Below are 17341 nucleotides of genomic sequence, written 5' to 3'. Positions count from 1 at the left end.
TATTTCAGTAATGTGGTGGTGCGGTTTCAAGAGGGATACTTAATCTCAATTGATTGTTCACTAAGGCAACTTTCTATCAGGAAATATTTAACCAGTTACAGGCCTTTCACATATTAAGCTGACTTCCTATTAATCCTCTGAATTAGCTACTTGAAGAGAACCTGAATATGCCACCTGTGCAAAAACATTCAGGTATGCATTGCCTTTACTGAAGCCTTCTCATTTATACGAACAAAGTGGTGACCTAGATATATGACCCTCTCAGTTCTGCAAGCTACTCCAGAGAGAATAAACTGTGGAAGCTTATTCCAATGTGAAAACTGATTCTCTAGCATGTTCTGCTCCCCACACACCCTGCAGCAGTACAAAACCCACACCACAAAGTCACAGACAAGCTAAGGGAATTCACACCCTGAACCTGAACTTTTAACAAGAGCACTTTAATATTTTAACCTTCTCCCTCACTTCTGCAGAAACTTTGTTCAAAGCCCTGAGTTTGACTTATGGGGGTCAGTTTTATTTATCTACTAAAGTAAAATGGATATAGGACAAATAACATTGTTTCCAATATTTCCACCCCAGAAATGCTCTTATCAACTCAACCCATGCAGCAATTCTTATTTCACTGAAAACAGATTTATAAAGTCAAGGTCAGCCTCACCTCATCCCACTCTGAAGCAAAGGAAGGTGATTTTTCCAGCCTTTTTTTTCCAGTACTACAATTGGAAAGTGATTCACTTCTGCTCCCCATAGTATCGTCCTCTGTTGGTGAGGTGGTCAAAAGGTCAGAGTCTGATTTTGACAAGCTACGGCTAAGTTTCAGTTCTGCTTTGGGCTTGCCTCCTGGGTAAATTCTTCCCACAACACTGCTCTTGTCTCCTTCTTCAGCACCACCAGGGTGCTGTGTCAAGTGAGGATGTGCTAAAGTTTCAGGGTCCAACTTGTTGTCACTGGTATGATGGATGGTTGAATAGACCACTTTATTTTGGTCTGCGGTGCTAGTCTGTACCGATCCAGATGCCTCAGCATCTTCCAGCTGCATAGCAGTCCCTTCTGTACTTCCTTTGCCCACAGCCGAAATAAGTCTGAAAGGGTCCTCATTTATTTCACACACCGGAGAAGAACCATGCAGCAGACCTGAGAACTGATCCAGCCCTTGAACATCCTGGGCATCTCCTTGGCTGTGGCTACTGCTGCTCCCCCTTTGGTCTTCAGAAGGACAGAAACAACATAAAAAACAAAACAAAAACCCAAACACACAAAAATCAAGAGAAGTGGAGCTCTAGCTTCCCCCACCAAGAGAGGAAGAAATAAGAAAGAACAGTTCAGTATTGTTCAGAGCACTCAGATTGTACCCAAAGTCAGAGCATTTATGAAATTCCAAACACTGGCCTGATTTATGCAATCTGGCAGCCCGCCCCAGTTCGTTTTATTCCTGTTAACACTAACAATCAGCCCTTGCTATATAAGGTTTGGAGAAGTGCTAACTATACTCTGCAGAGAGAGGGGCAGTCAGACTCCTGGAACACGAGATATTTCCATAAAGGCCAAAGTGTTATTTAGAGCAGCACTCCCTACCCTTGGCACAGAGCACTGGGTGGGGGAAAAATAAGCTGCAAACAACCTGCAAGTCTGAAAACATTCTCTCCTCCTCCCTACAGCTTGCTTCCTTCCCTAGTGGCTTGAACTCACCTCCTTACGCAAGAGAAATAAGGGCATAGCAGCAATGTTAACTTCATCAAAACCTTGCTTCCAATTAACTAATTCCTCTACATAAAGTGGCCTGCTCTACTGCTGCAGTCATCTGTTTGCAACATGAACTGCTGCTGAAATGTGACACCATTACTAGACTTGTGTTTTAATATGTTATATCAAATACCAAAATCTGGTTAAAGCATCAATAATTGACTGGTATGAATTATTCAAAAGCTTATAGTAAAGAGCCATTTTGAACAACAGCCATTAATACATTTCCCAATATTTACTACAGATTAAAGCCAAACATTTTCCAACCCTGGCTTAGTGAAAATCCAAATCCTCCCACCATCCTCAAAAATTCCAAATCCTCCCACCATCCTTACTCAACATTTTCCTCAATAGCTAAATATAGGATGGTCCTTGATGAGCAGAAAGGTAAGTTTGTTTCTATGGGCAAACTTCCTTGACATCCGGGGATGTGTTTAAGAACCTTACAGTGGGTGTTGGGAGAGAGGGAAGAGGGAGAGAGAAACAGATTTCAAATTAATAAGTGAAGTCAAATGCTTTTGTCCTGGCAGGATCAAGCCAACAAAATTTACTCACAATGTTTCCATTGATTTCAGCTGTACTTTATCTGATAAAATCAGATAAAAAGTGCTTCAATTTGACTCATTGTGCCCAGTTGATAAACCCATAAAAAACATATAAACTCATTCCTAAGCACTCCTGCTTTTTATTTTACATATAACACAGCTAAAGAAGCTTTGGCAAGGACCAGTCATGAGTTTCTCCTTAGATCCTAAGCTACAAGTTACATCAATTTAACAAATTTGAGCCCATTTGGTTTGTATGTTCAACTGGCATCTAGCCATGAGACCCACTCTACAAGAACAGGACAGCAGCTTAACTGACAACAATGTGCTTGCTGGCAGCAATTCTCCTGCAATAAAAATTTCCAAGATCTAAGACTAGAATTTTAACAGCAGTCTTTTGAAGTTACATATTACATGGACAAGAGACTACAAGCTCACATATGATACAAATATTTCCTCTAATGGAATGATTTTTCTATTGTCATGACTATGCTTATATACTTATCTGGCACAGTATATTCATTTCACACCTCTAATTCATCTTGCTAGTCAGTAGGAGAAGATCATATTTTCAGTGTGTTTCTTCTGAAAGCTGTTTATATGATGAATTATATGCAAAACTGATCTTGCCACAATCCATGTCTTTGTTGATGCAACCAAACTTCCAAGTCCCTGTCAATCCTTTCCAAGAAAACTGCAAATGTCAACTATTCCACATTAAATATAGGGTATCCTACCTGCTTGGACAGACTTGCTGAAACAATGAATATTCACAATAGCAGTCACAGACAAGAAAGAGAAGGGGCAGAATGCCTCCCCACCTTACGCCTTGCACAAGAGCTATAAGACTGTCTATAATGTGTCTTCTGTACATACTGTTAACATTTAGCAGCACTGCTATCAGAGGGTGGAAAAGCAGCTGACAGTGTGTGTTGCACACTGGAACATTTGACTGTCCCAAAGCCAGCAATGAAGACCAACAATGGGAACACTGTTCAAATGAAACAGTGGCTGTGCTTTCCATCTACTGAAAGCAAAATAGCAAACACAAAAATATCTCCTGGCATATGAGCAAAGTCTTGTGAGAGACATTTGCGAGGATTTTAGTCATGCTCCGTGTTCAACACTTCAAACGATGCTTTACATACAGAAAAAAGCAAACACCAATTTCTCAGTAGAAAATTTCTGTGAAGTTGGAAAGACTTGGAATGAACACTTACCTTTTGACATCTCTATCAAGTGGGATTCAGGACTTGGATATTGCTCTGAATGGCTGGTAGAAAAGTCAGAAGAGGCTTGGCAATTCAGAGGCCATTGGCCATCCTGGGAAGATGGACCTTTTCGTGACCAAGCCTGCAAAGGGATCTTATATTATTTAAATGTCAATGCCATTATGAGAGCAGCGTGTGCCAAAGCTGAAATTCCACACTGAGAATAAACATTTTGCAATTTGAGTTAAATTGCATATGTTCTGTTTACATTATGTATCCTACTTCCAAGACTTTCAAACTGTGGTTTTGTATAAGTGGAAGCTTTGAGAAGTGGCAAAGAAGAATGAAAGAATCACAAGAACAAAAGTTAGAGTTAGATCAGCAGTTGCCAAACCTGGGTCCCCAGATATTATTGGACTGCAACTCCCATAATCCCTGACCACTGGTAGTCCAACACCATCTGGGGATTCAAGGATAGTAATCACTGGATTACACTATGAACATGGTTACAGTGAAAGAAAACAGCTGTGGGAAATCTTCAATCCCTACCCCTGTCCATGCCTACCTCCTTGTTTTGATACTTCATATGCTGCCTGCATATATCTTGCATTCTGAACCTTAACATTTTTATGAAGATTGCTGTGGTAAAAAAGGTTAGTCATGCCCATGGCCACTAAGAAGGGAGATGTTACATTTGATTCTGCTTATTGTACAGATAAGTAAATTTTTGCTAAATCAAATGCAACGTTTTCCTTTCTTGGAGACCATGATTAAACTCACCTTCTACAGCAACCTTAATTAAAATAAATGTTAAGATGCTTTGTGAAAATTTCTCATAAAGTACAAAGAATAGTCCAAACATTCTATGTTCTGCAGGTTAAGGATGCAGGATATTCTCCATGGATTGAACAAAGATGCAACCTACTCTTTAGATATAAACTGCTTCTACCAGAAAGTTAGATTAGATAGCTACCATACTAGGTTTTACGGTTGCTGCATTCTGCAAAACATGCATATGTTATGCGAAAGTTGTAATTTTAATTTTATTTATTTAAAATATTTCTTGGCTACTTTTCAGGGCAGAAGTCCTCCCAAAGTGACTTACGGCAATAAAACACATAAATACATAAAACAGTTAAAATATTAAAGCAATAAACACAAAATAGCAATAAAAATGACAATAAAAGCTAACAATAAAACCACCACCAGCAGCAATGGCAATAACAGCAACAGCAATCTATATAATTGTATACAAGCGCATCATGACAGTGGACCTATCTATATAATGGCAAACCATTTCCCAATACAAGTGCTCTCTCCAAATTTTATATTAATAAATATTGACTATACAATGCTACTTCACAGGCCTTTACCAATCCAACAGAACAGAATTTGAAAACTAGTAATGAGTCCATCAGTACAAAAACCTATGTACTAAACACCCTTGCTAACAGGCAGTTCTCCCCTCTTCATCCATTGAACTTCTGGAATTTCTTACTCAATGACCCAGTTCAAAAGTTATGTGTGTTGCCTGATTGTTCCAGCTGTGAATGGGAGTGGCTGAACAACAACAATAAAGGATGCTGAGGTGCTAGAACCTTTCAACATGCATGGTGGCATTAAATTTCTATTTTCTTCTTTGATACGTCTATTTGATTTCTAGACAACATCATTTGAACCTTATATATATTTGCCAGGCTATTTTTTCTTAGCAAGAGCTCTTTCTCTATTTTATCATTTTCCTCATTTGATGGTTAAAATAATTTCAACTCTATGCTAGATATTTTCTGTAAAATGGGAAGAAAATGGAAAAACTAATCTGAACCTTGACAGTTATAACTCACAATCTTCTTTTTCCAAATCATCTATTAAAGTTCAAAGAACCTAAAGTCAGATTCCACACCATAATTTATTATCTCTTTTCCTCCTAAGCAAATACAGCACAAATGGAACTCACAGGCATTTTCTTTAATAACAACAACAACAACAACATTTGTATCCCGCCTTATATCACTAGGACCTCAGGACGGCAAACAGATATAAATAAACACAGCTAAAAATAAATTAAACCATTACTCAAGCTAAAACCAGTATAGAATTTAAAAGCAGTAAAACCAATTAAAACAGTTAAAACAATGTGCAAGCTTGGTGAATTTAGCCATCAAAGACTTTGTTAAAAAGCCATGTGTTTACTTGGTGCCGGAATACTATTTAAGCTTATTCTCAATAACTTCAGGTGCTTCAACTATAATATGCATTTCTTTTTCTTTTTTAAAAAAGGTCCTCCTTAACACTGAAGATGCAAACTATTTTTTCCTGTTTAAACTGTTCTTGCCTGATTACCCCTCCCCAGATCTTATATCCATTCTATTAAACGACAATAAAATCAAATATGTCCTACCGGTGGCTGGACACTGCTGGCAGCACCTGAAGATGATTCACCTAAGAATTTAAAAATAAAAATATTGAACATTATTATTATATCCCACCTTTTGCCACATGCTGGGCCTCAAGGTGGTTTACAAGATTAAAACATATACAATTAAAACATATAAATATAAATTTACAAAAATTAAAATAGAATTCAACCCCTGTAATATTAAAAACATTTTAAAAAACTGAAAAAGCAAATAATTAAAAAACCCAATACATTAATACAGGTCTAGAGTATTCCCAATGGCCTGCTGGAACAAAAAAATGTTTTGCCTGCCTCTGTAAATTTAAAAAAGGAGGGAGTCAGTCTAGCCTCCTTGGGAAGGGAGTCCCAAAGCCTTGGAGCAGCCACTGAGAAGGCTCTCTCCTGCGTACCCATTAGGCATGCCTGTGATGATGGTGGGACTGAGAGAGAAGCCTTCCCTGAAGGTCTCAGAGCATGGGCAGGCTCATATGGGAGAATACGGTCTTTCGGTTAACCTGGACCCAAGCTGTATAAGGCTTTATAAGTCATAACCAGCACTTTGAATTGTGATACACATCTCTGTCGTTAGAGTTAAGAGCAGAGTGGGAAACTCTGCAAGGTGAGACCACTTGAGGACTGTTTTCAAACCTCCAGGTAATATGAACTGATGCTTCCCCTCCCCACATCGCCATTGCAAGATAGATCAACTTTTCCTGCATCACATGAACAACAGCTTATTGCCTAAAGGCATGGATTGTGATAATGATCAAGTAGAAAAAACATTCATATGTTTGTAACAAAATATTTTCAAAAAAGCCAATAAAATGGATTATTAGTCAATAAGTTAAAAGGGAAAATAAATCCATTTGCTACATTCAATTAAGAATACTAACAGGTTCGCTTCTACACCAAAGGAAATAATGCATGAAATTCTAAAATATCATTAAGCTATTGTATCAATAGGAAAAACCATTGCTTCAGAAGATCGTTGATTTTTTTGAGGGGGGAAATATTATCTCTCCCTATATTTTTGCTAACATTTTTGGTCTGCATCAGAAATTTCTTTAATATTCATAAATATTGCTGAATATTTTTTTTTTTTTTTACAAAAAGTTATCCTGAACTTAGATTCAGAATTCTTTGTGAAAGTAATGAACCAGGTGATTTAATCTTTAAATAATAATAAAGCCCTGGGTTTTAATGAGGTTATGCCTGAATTTTTCAAACTACTTAGTGCTGAAATATCAAAATCATAGACATAAACTTTGAAACATATAATGGAACATTTTATATGCCAGCAACATGGACACAGGCAAAACACCTGTTTTCACAACATTGGATAAAGATTAATTGAACCAAGTTTTCAAATTATGGACAACTTTATTGGCTAAACAATAGAATACATGTTGAGACAAATATATAAACATAAAACAGGTTTTATAAAAAGGCAATAGCTGTCCCATAATGTGAGGAAATGAATTAATGTGATATATAAATCAAATCATTTCAAGAGCCAGGGGCTCTGTTATTTATGGATGCAAAAAAAGGCTTTTGATAGGGTTAGATGGCAATATTTGTTTAGTGTTCAGAACAATTTAAGTTCAGTCCAAAGTTTAGACAATGGATTAGAACTCTATGATCTAATCTAACTGCAAGCGTTGCAGTTAATGGCCAACTGTCATTTACACTGTGGTGTTAGAAGAAAAGTATATGTGGACATGTATTAAGCCTATTTTTGGTGCTTGGTCAAACTAAAGCACTAGATTTTCCAAAAGTGTCACCAGTTATGTCTTTTGCCTATAAATAACAAATTAATGAAATAAATGTATCAGGTGGTATTTCTAAATGGAAGAAAAACAGCTTGACTGCTGCTGAGGATTTTATGAAGGAGGGTTATTATTTTTCAACATTTTAAACAAAAAATGAAGATAAGAAGATAAGATGTATCAATTCTTTCAGATCCGTAATATTACTCATACCCTTTTAAGAAAACAAGGACCTCTTAAGGTTCCTTCATTAATTGTAGAACAATTAAGAAAAGACTGATCAGTAAGATCTATTTAATATTAAAATGTGTACAGAACTATTCTTCCCCCTAACTCCTCTGTAAGAGAAGCATTGCTCTTTGAACTGCATTGCCTCTCATGACTGCTTCCTACATTTAAGTATACCTTAAGTAAGTATACCTGGCTAGGGTGCTGATTATCATATGTATAAATGGAAAGGAGTGGAGGAGAGAAAAAGCAGACATTTGTGCATTTTGCTATTTTGAAGCACACATGAAAAATTTAACATATGAAGCACCAAATCAACTCTCACTTGAAGAGGAAAAAAATCACAAGTTTTCTAATTGCTCACAACACAATTTTTAGAGCCATGGGGTTCTCAATTGACATCCAAAACCCCTTCACTGGACTCCAGCAGGTGAAAAGAATTCAGTACTAAATATAAGAAGATGGTTGATTTCCACTAGATGGACCAATAGGACATTTAATTTTACGTGTTTGGTTTTCTTCTTCGTTTATTTTTCTAGGCAGATTTATTATAGAAGAGCACATTATGTTGACTAATGAGGAAATACCAGCTAATGACATGAAAGATACTTTGATCAAATCTGAGGAACTGTTTCATTAGTAATTGCATACGGATGATTTCCACGACCCTTTGTGTCAGGATGAGAGATTTTCACCTAGTTTTATTTTTCCTAAGTAAAACATTTATAAAAATGAAAGGTTAACATACACTACTAGTCCTCTTATATGTCCTCACACATAACATTATACGCACATAACGAGAAGACACAGTGTGTGAAATTCCCTGTGGTGCTTTTATATTACAGCAGTGACCACCATTTTGAATATTCGGGGTATGGCAGGGGTGCGTGCAGTAGCTTAACTTTACATTCAAACACAGTGAGGGTGGGTTGTTGGGGTGGTGATGAGCCATCCTCAATCCATGAGCTTCTCATTATGTGCAATCCGGGCCATTGTATGACCAGTGAGATATCAAGGCAAGTATTGTGACCACATAATAAAATGGACTGAACTGAAGCCAGCAGGTAAATTTTAAACAAAATCTTGAGAAGGCTGCTGATCAGACAGCCACCACAAAATGCCAGCCCACCCAACTATCTACCTTTAAAAGCTAGAATTATTTTAATTTCTCGCCTTTTGCCCAATACCTGCTGGTTGGTTACATATGTTTGTGACAACTTTTCTTACCTTTTGTTTTTTTGTCCACTGCAATATGTTTCTTAGTTTCTGCTGTTAGAAGGAGCTCATAAGGATGCTCCTCTTCTTCATCCGCTGTGCTTCCCCTACTCTTCCTCTTAGTGACCAAGCCCTGATCAGACACAAACATAGCAGATGCAATTATACAATATGTTATTATCAATTAGCAGTGCCATAGGGTACTTCCTCATACTGAGTGTGTTGGAGAAAAAATACTAATTTCTCAGATACATTACAGTCAGAACTGCTATAGTGCCTCCTTCCCCAAGGCTCTCCCCTATAATCACATCCAAGAGGCTGCAAGATCCTCACTACAGTTTCTCTCCCACACCAAAAGCTCCACAACATTTTTCAGTTCCATCCTTCCTTCCCTCATAACTCCCACAGATATCACTCCAATTGAAGCACTTAGTGGTGCTTCAAGAATCCTTTAGTATCATTACTAAGTGCAAGAAAGATACAGATGGGATGCAGAAAATGGTAAATATTGCCCACTAGCCAGAGAATACAGGTTGTAACATTAAATTTCAAGCACACTATCCACAGAATACAGGTTGCAACATTAATCTCAAGAACGAAGAAAATGCACAACTTATACTTCCCCACTGATGCTGGGGAAGGGACATAACTGGTATGTAAGTACACATGCACGGAGAATGAAAGATGCCAAAAACAACTAGTTACTTTTCTGAACATCTAGCTAATCCACTGCCTACCCCAACACATCACACTGTTGCTGTCTCTACTGGAAGACAGACCATAGAAACACAGGTTTTCCACACTGGAACCCAGCATGTGTTTTTTTCCTGTGCCTATGAAGTTACACCATTATTTCATGTCATGTCATATGCTTGGTTGGATCCAGGATCTGCCTTCTGTGAGAGGAGCCCTTCCTCCTCTTGTGGAAGGTCCCTCAGCCAGATTTTGGGGGGATCCCCTTCCCACCCCATGTTACAACTTGCCCCATGTTGCATTTTCAGGGGTCTGGAAGGACTGTCATGAGAAGGAGGGGGCAATGAAGTTTACTTCCAGCAACCTGGTGTCAGGTTGGGAAAGGGATGACTAAACGAACCACAGCTCTCAATTTCAGATGTCACAAAGAACTGTGATTAGCTAAAGCAAGAGCTTTCAATCTCTTCCTCACAGATATGAAAGTAAAGGAGGGGTAGAGCATTGATGGCTCATTCTCATTGTAGAAAACCACGCGTTACCATGTATCTGAACTGAGCTTCAGTTTTTAGTGCCTAGAGTAACTTTTTCTTCAAAATGGAAGTGTTCTGCCAAACAAGGGACCGAGAAATACTGTAAACAGCACGTTACTCCCAAGTGTGCATATGAAGTGCAAGTACCCACTCTAATGGAGCGCTAAATGTAAAATAAAATGCGTAGATGGCCTGAGTAATAGTGAAAGTAGAATTGGTAGATGACATAATCAAAAGAGCTTAATTTTCATAATAAACATACAGGTGTAGAGAAGGGATTTGCCTCTTCTAAAGATACTTCAATATTTTAGAACACTCTCCCTAAAGGATCAGGTCCATAGTTTGGGGGTGCTCTTGGATCCAGAACTGTCACTTGAGGCACAGGTGAACTCAGTGGCAAAGAGCACCTTTTATCAGCTTAGGCTGATATACCAGCTGCGCCCTTATCTGGACAGAGATAGCCTAGCTACAGTTATCCATGCTCTGATAACCTCTCGTTTGGATTACTGCAATGCGTTATGCATGGGGCTGCCTTTGAAAACGGTCCGGAAACTTCAACTGGTACAAAACAGGACAGCGCGGTTACTAACAGGGACTGGCTGACGAGCCCACATCACGCCGGTCCTTTTCCAGCTTCATTGGCTGCCAGTCCAGGTCCGGGCCCGATTCAAAGTGCTGGTATTAACATTTAAAGCCCTAAATGGCTTGGGGCCAGGCTATCTGAAGGAACGCTTCCTCCCATATGTACCTGCCTGGACCCTAAGGTCATCCTCAGGGGTCCTTCTCCGCGAGCCCCTGCCAAAGGAAGTGAGGCAGGTGGCTACCAGGAGGAGGGCCTTCTCTGCTGTGGCATCCCAGCTGTGGAATGAGCTCCCTAAGGAGGTTCGCTTGGCACCTACATTATATGCTTTTAGATGCCAGGTGAAGAACTTTTTATTCTCCCAGCATTTTAACAGTCTATAAATAAATTTTAACTAGATGTTTTAAATTTGTAATTTTGCATTGCTGCTGTTTTTATCTGGTTGAGCTTTTATATTGTATTTTATATTATGGTTTTATACTGTTGTTTTCATACTTTGGATGTTTTTAATTTTTGTGAACCGCCCAGAGAGCTCTGGCTATTAGGCGGTATAGAAATGTAATAAATAAATAAACAAATAATAAACATAACACAAACCCCAACAAAGAGCAATCTACTTACCTTAGAAGATGTATTCTGCGTCTTCTCTACGTGTTCCTCCTCTTCATCAGGGGGAGGTTTGGCAGGAGGAGGTGGACGCTCTCTCTAAATTACAGAAAAATACCATCAGTGGCTCGCATCAAATTCATTTCAAACTTCCAAATCTTTTTGGAAGGAATAGCAAAAGGATTTGCTGCAGCAAAGCAAATAGAGGGCATGATCTGGAACAACTGACATCTTCACTCTCTTCAGTATTATCTAATGACATTTTAATGTTTTTAAAAACTTAGCTGAAAAATGTTTACTATGGACAATGTATATGCACACCAACTTTCATATTTCTAAACCAAGTGTACAATTTTAGGCATAACTCCTCTACTAAGGGGAACAAGCGAACTAGTAGGAAACCTCTCGATATGCAAGAGCAGGGGATATGACTCTTCCCTGGCCTGTATAAAATGTTTCCAGATCAGGCTAGTTTATTGGTCTGCTGCAACGTTATAGACCCATCTTCATCTACACCTTACTTCTCTTCCATCTCACTTTCCCCTGGCCTACACCCCGGGTATAAGCTGAGTCTGTCTGAAACAAAGGCAGTCTGTTCATTTAGAGCTGATAGATCATAATTCTTAATTTCATACTGCACTGGAGTGTAGCACTACTCTTGACAAATAACTGTTGGTTTAGCTCTTTTCCTCTGTTTTGATGTTGCCCATGTACATTTTTAAAGTTTTCTATGAAGCTGTTCAGTGTTGAAGCCAAGGTAGCATGCTTTCAAAGTGCAATTTTAGCTCTACCACAGTTCATACAGGCAATAAGTTACTAGACCCAGCAAATGCAGATACTTTTAAGGAAGACTTATTGCTTTCAGGGAATCTTACTGAGGCTATGTAATTATTTGTAAAGCCTCCAAGCTCCCCCTGCTGGATTACATCTACAAATCCCATGAAGAACTGATTTGCTTCCAAATTAAAAATTACAAACTAATACTGTGGCAGACAAGCCTGACATTCAAGTTGATTGCAATAAGGAATTTGGTTTTTGATGGAAGAAAGCTAGATGAGATGAAAGTCATGCTCTAAACAAGCTCCCCCGCCTGTAACCAAGTGAATGACCTGAGCTAGCAGTAGCAATATGAAGATATTCATTACAATGAACACATTCCACAGCTAAACATATAGGTGTAGAATCTCACCAAAATTCAGATAGCCATCATATCATGAAGTTATAATGCTTAAAAGCTCTGGGAGAACATCACACATAGCACATGCAGCAGGGAGTGGCTTCTAATTGCTCAGTAACTAAAGCCTTTTGCATCTATTTCATATTATTTCCAAACTGTACAGCTAGGCTATCAACTTACTGCAAGTGTGGCGATTGTACAGGCCTGGTGATATATCCCAGACTACTTTCCACAAAAAGGTAAAGACAACACACATCAGGCTACATACAGGCCTCACTCCTGTCACTTTAACACTGGTCATCTCCGCTTCCCTATTCACTGAGTCTCTGTCTGAAGATCTTCCACTGGCCAGGCTGTCCAAAGAGTGGCAGGATGTTGCATTGTACAAGACTTCATATGGACACTCCTCAGGCTTCCCATCAAAATCTATGATCAATTCTGTCATAGCTCTATCCACATTCCCTAGAGAGAACAAACATTTATAAATCATCAGCCATTGCAACCATCCTGTTCACCCCCCAAATGCAAGAGATGCATCCTGTGATTTCCTAGAAAGCCTGTAGGGTTGTCTATGGATCTCATGTGTAGAATGAAAAGGTTCATCATTTCTTTCTTGAATGTTCAGGAGAAGCACTTCACGTTCTCCATAAAGTATGTTACAAACATTTTAAAAAATCACCCTAACGCAACTCAAGTACAGTGACAAAAACCACAACTCTGAAAGGTATATCACTTCAACACATTTTCATAACTGTAATTCATTTATTTGTTAAACCGTGTAAACTTTTAAAAAGCAAGTACAGTATATTTTTTGTAATGTATACATGCATTTATTATATTAAGGGATGTCTTTGACATATAGCTCACAGAAATTACGTAAAATATATTTTCATTTCACACACCTACCCTTCAGCAATCTATTTGCTATGTGACCCTGTAGATTCTCCTGGATTTCTTAACTGATTTTTTTAATGTCTTTGATCATGTATCCTTCTAGATTTTGAGTTGGGGGCATGGTAATATGCAGGGTCATTTCCAGAAGGTATTGTTGGGAAAATACTGCTTGACCCCGTGACATTTTTGCTATGGGGTCCCATTGGTTTCTATTGGATACCGGCTATTGGGCGGTATTAAAAATGTAATAAATATATAAATAAAATAAATATCTTGCCCCCATTATTTTTTTAAAAAAAATCTATGTGAAACTGTTGAAAGAGATCGTCCAGATATTTTGGCTGAGCTAGCATCAGTATGCTAACAACACCAAATTCTATCTTCCCTTATCAACTGAGTCAGATGAAGCACTTAACCAGTGCCTAACTTCACAGTGTACTGCATGAGAGCCGATAAACGGAAAATCAATCTTGAAAGGATGGAGGTTCTAGTTCAGGGATATGGTGTTCAACCAATCCTGGATAGGGTTGAACTTCCCCTGAAGGATTATGTTTACACTCTGCAAGTACTCCTTAATCCAGTTTTGCCACTTGAGGCTTAAGTGACCTAATGGCACAGAGCACTTTGTGTCACTAGCTGTAGCTTCTTCTGGGGAGGAAGACTAGCCACAGTAATTCAAGGTCTCATAAACTTCCATTCTGACTACTGCAATGTGTTATATGGTGCACATGAACTGTTCTTTGATCACAGTCTAGACACTAAAGCATGTACAGAAAGTAACTGCAAGAATGGAACATCCAATTAGGGACATATCTCAGTCTTGAAATAATTTCACTACAGTAGCTGCCATTGTGCATTTATTATTATTACATTTTGCACTTTTTTGTTTTGCTATTTTTAACTCTATTTTATGTTTAAAACAGTTCTAAACCACCAGGAATCTTTCCAGTGAAGGGCAGTAGTCTGATCCTCTAAATAAATTAAATAATTGTTTATGAGGATTATCCTCAGTGAGGCTATTTTGGGATATATATTATATTATATTATATTATATTATATTATAATTATATTATATTTTATTATATTTGTTTAGTGATTCTCATATTATGCCAAGAAATGCTACCATTTCTGGGGATGCCTGGGAACATAGAGAATCATGAAGGCCCAGAAAACAAGCAAGAGAGAGATTAAGCAGAATATGAGACCCAATGAAGGGTCAGTTGAAAGTGGAAAAATGAGGGGAGCAACAAAATTATCCATGAGTAACAAGGTACTAAATGATTGTGCTGGACAAGTAAACATAAATGCAATATCACAGCCATCCAAATACCTATTCCAGCAAACTCAACTTGACTACCACCTTCCTCCCTTTTAATACATGACACTTATTATGGCATAAGAGGCTGAACATCAATTTTCTTTTGTTATTGTTCTTCATATCAAACTACTTCAATACTTATTATGACTGAGAGCTGCTGTTATATACCCTGCAAGGGTATATATTATTTTAGCATTTGACTAAACTAAGGTTCTCCTTTCCACTAAATTTCTTACCTTGGTTTACCCGAAGTGAGGCTTCAGTAGAAGTAGCTGGAGCTGGTGGTGTCTTCTCTTCTGCTTTTGCTGTCTTCTTCTCTGTTGTACAATCTGAACAAATAATAAAAATGAAGGAAGTGAAGAGGAAGCACAGTGGTAGAGGTCTTCCAAACAACAAAACAGCCTAGCTTTTCATTTATTCAGATCTGGAAATAATAATAATATAGTATAATAATAATAATAATAATAATAATAATAATAATAATAATAATAATAATTTGTTTATTTATTACCCGCCTCTCCCTCTGGATCGAGGCAGAGAACAACATAGAATACAAAAATATAAAATACATAAAACTGATTAAAATATAAAAACTAATATATTATTAAAATAACAGCTAGACATCTTAAAATTCGACTGGGTAGGCCTGCAGGAAGAGATCAGTCTTTATTGCTTTTTTATATTCAGAAAGACTATTGAGTTGGCGGATCTCTCAGTCTGGGAGCAGCAGAAGAGAAGGTCCAATGGGTAACAGTTGTTAATCTAGTTTTTGCTGGCTGAAGTAAATTCTTCCCAGAGGACTTGAGTGTACAGGAGAAGGCGATCCCGCAGGTAACCTGGACCCAAACCATGTAGGGCTTTAAAGGTAATAACCAACACTTTATACTTTGCCGAGAAACTAGTGATATAGGGCAGGATACAAATGTTTTAAATAAATAAATAAAATAAATAATTGGCAGCCAGTGTAGTGATTTTAAAGCTGGTGTAATATGGTCACCCCTAGATGTGCCAGTGACCAACCTAGCTGCCATGTTCTGAACTAGTTGAAGTTTCCGGACTAGGCACAAAGGTAGCCCTATGTACAGCGCACTGCAGAACTCAAGCCTCAAAGTTACTAGTGAATGGACTACCATCTTTAGGTCTTCCAACTGTAGGAAGGGGTGCAGCTGCCATATCAGCCAAAGCTGATAGTAGGTACTCCTGGCCATCACATCTATCTGAGCTGTCATTTGGAGTGATGGATCCAGGAGTGTAACCCCATCCAGAACTGGTTGACACACCTCCAAACCCAGGTTGGGGCCTTTGACAGTAAGCACCCCCGTCTAGTCTGGATTCAGCTTCAGTTTGTTTTTACATCATCCATCCCAAGCATTCATTCAGAGGAGACACACTATCCTTAGCTGACGTTCTTGTCGAAGGCAAAGAGAAGTATATTTTGGTGTCATTGGCATACTGATAGCACCCCGCCCCATGCCTCTGGATGATCTCTCCTAGCGGTTTCATGTAGATGTTAAACAGTATTGGGGATAGGATGGCGCCTTGTGGTACACCATACGACAGCTCCTTCTTTGAGGAGTAGCTATCCCCAAGCATTACCATCTGGAACCTACTCAAGAGGTAGGACCGGAACCACTGGAGCACAGTGCCCCTGATTCCCAATCCCCTCAGGTATTCCAGAAGGATACCACAGTCAATGGTATTGAAAGCTGCTGAGAGGTCCAAAAGCACCAGCAGAGACACACTTCCCCTGTCAATACTCAAGCGCAGATCATCCACTAAGACGACCATAGCTGTCTCAACTCTGTATCCTGCCCTGAAGCTGTTTTGAAATGCGTCTATTTCAACCTCCACCTGAACTTCAGTGATTCCCCCCTTCCCCCTCAGCCCATGGTTCCACAGCTCACACCATTCAGAAGAGTTGCCTGGCCCTCTATGTAGTATTTTCAGGGACTGTGGGGCTGTCAGGGAAAAGGGGGGAAATCCACTTCCACAAACTCCCTTTTGCCGGGGTGATGTTAGATGGAACCCATTACATTTGCACACTGGAGTTGGATGCCATAAGTCAGAGCTAAATTGCACTAAGCCTATACAACGTCCAAATGTGAAAGCTTAGAAAATCTTTGTTTTCCCATTGATGGCATTAGCTAATGATGACCACTCCCTCAATAATATTGCAACAGTCAATGGAACAGGTCCTCTCTGTAGTGGCTCATCAGTCTTAGAATGCAAACCTAATGGAGTTGTGCCTCTCCTCCACTATTCTGTCATTTAAACAAACCTTGAAAAGCCATTTTGACTCATCTGCAAATGGCTTGTATGCTAAAGATTCTAAATTAAATGCTAAACTAAAGTAAGTTGAAGTACAAACAGTCTATACCAGCTTTCTTGCTCTGGTACTATCTACTTAGTGATGTCTTGGATCTTCCTATTCTTA

General features: G+C 38.7%; 1 protein-coding gene across 1 annotated transcript in view; it reads right to left on the bottom strand.

Annotated features, from left to right (window-relative positions):
* The window catches only part of ANKS1A (ankyrin repeat and sterile alpha motif domain containing 1A), a 161055-nt gene that overhangs the window by 79607 nt on the left and 64107 nt on the right, over nucleotides 1–17341 (bottom strand). Inside the window, exons 8-14 of the mRNA XM_063141483.1 lie at nucleotides 15144–15236; nucleotides 12964–13157; nucleotides 11534–11617; nucleotides 9122–9242; nucleotides 5904–5944; nucleotides 3512–3644; nucleotides 662–1209 (exon numbers count right to left, since the gene is read on the bottom strand). Of these exons, the coding sequence (XP_062997553.1) occupies nucleotides 662–1209; nucleotides 3512–3644; nucleotides 5904–5944; nucleotides 9122–9242; nucleotides 11534–11617; nucleotides 12964–13157; nucleotides 15144–15236 (1214 nt within the window). The remainder of the gene's footprint in view (nucleotides 1–661; nucleotides 1210–3511; nucleotides 3645–5903; nucleotides 5945–9121; nucleotides 9243–11533; nucleotides 11618–12963; nucleotides 13158–15143; nucleotides 15237–17341) is intronic.

Source organism: Elgaria multicarinata, chromosome 1, assembly GCF_023053635.1.
Source record: "Elgaria multicarinata webbii isolate HBS135686 ecotype San Diego chromosome 1, rElgMul1.1.pri, whole genome shotgun sequence".
NCBI classification, from domain to species: domain Eukaryota; kingdom Metazoa; phylum Chordata; class Lepidosauria; order Squamata; family Anguidae; genus Elgaria; species Elgaria multicarinata.
Note: the sequence above shows the minus strand (reverse complement) of the source record. Positions and strands in the feature narration are given on the sequence as shown.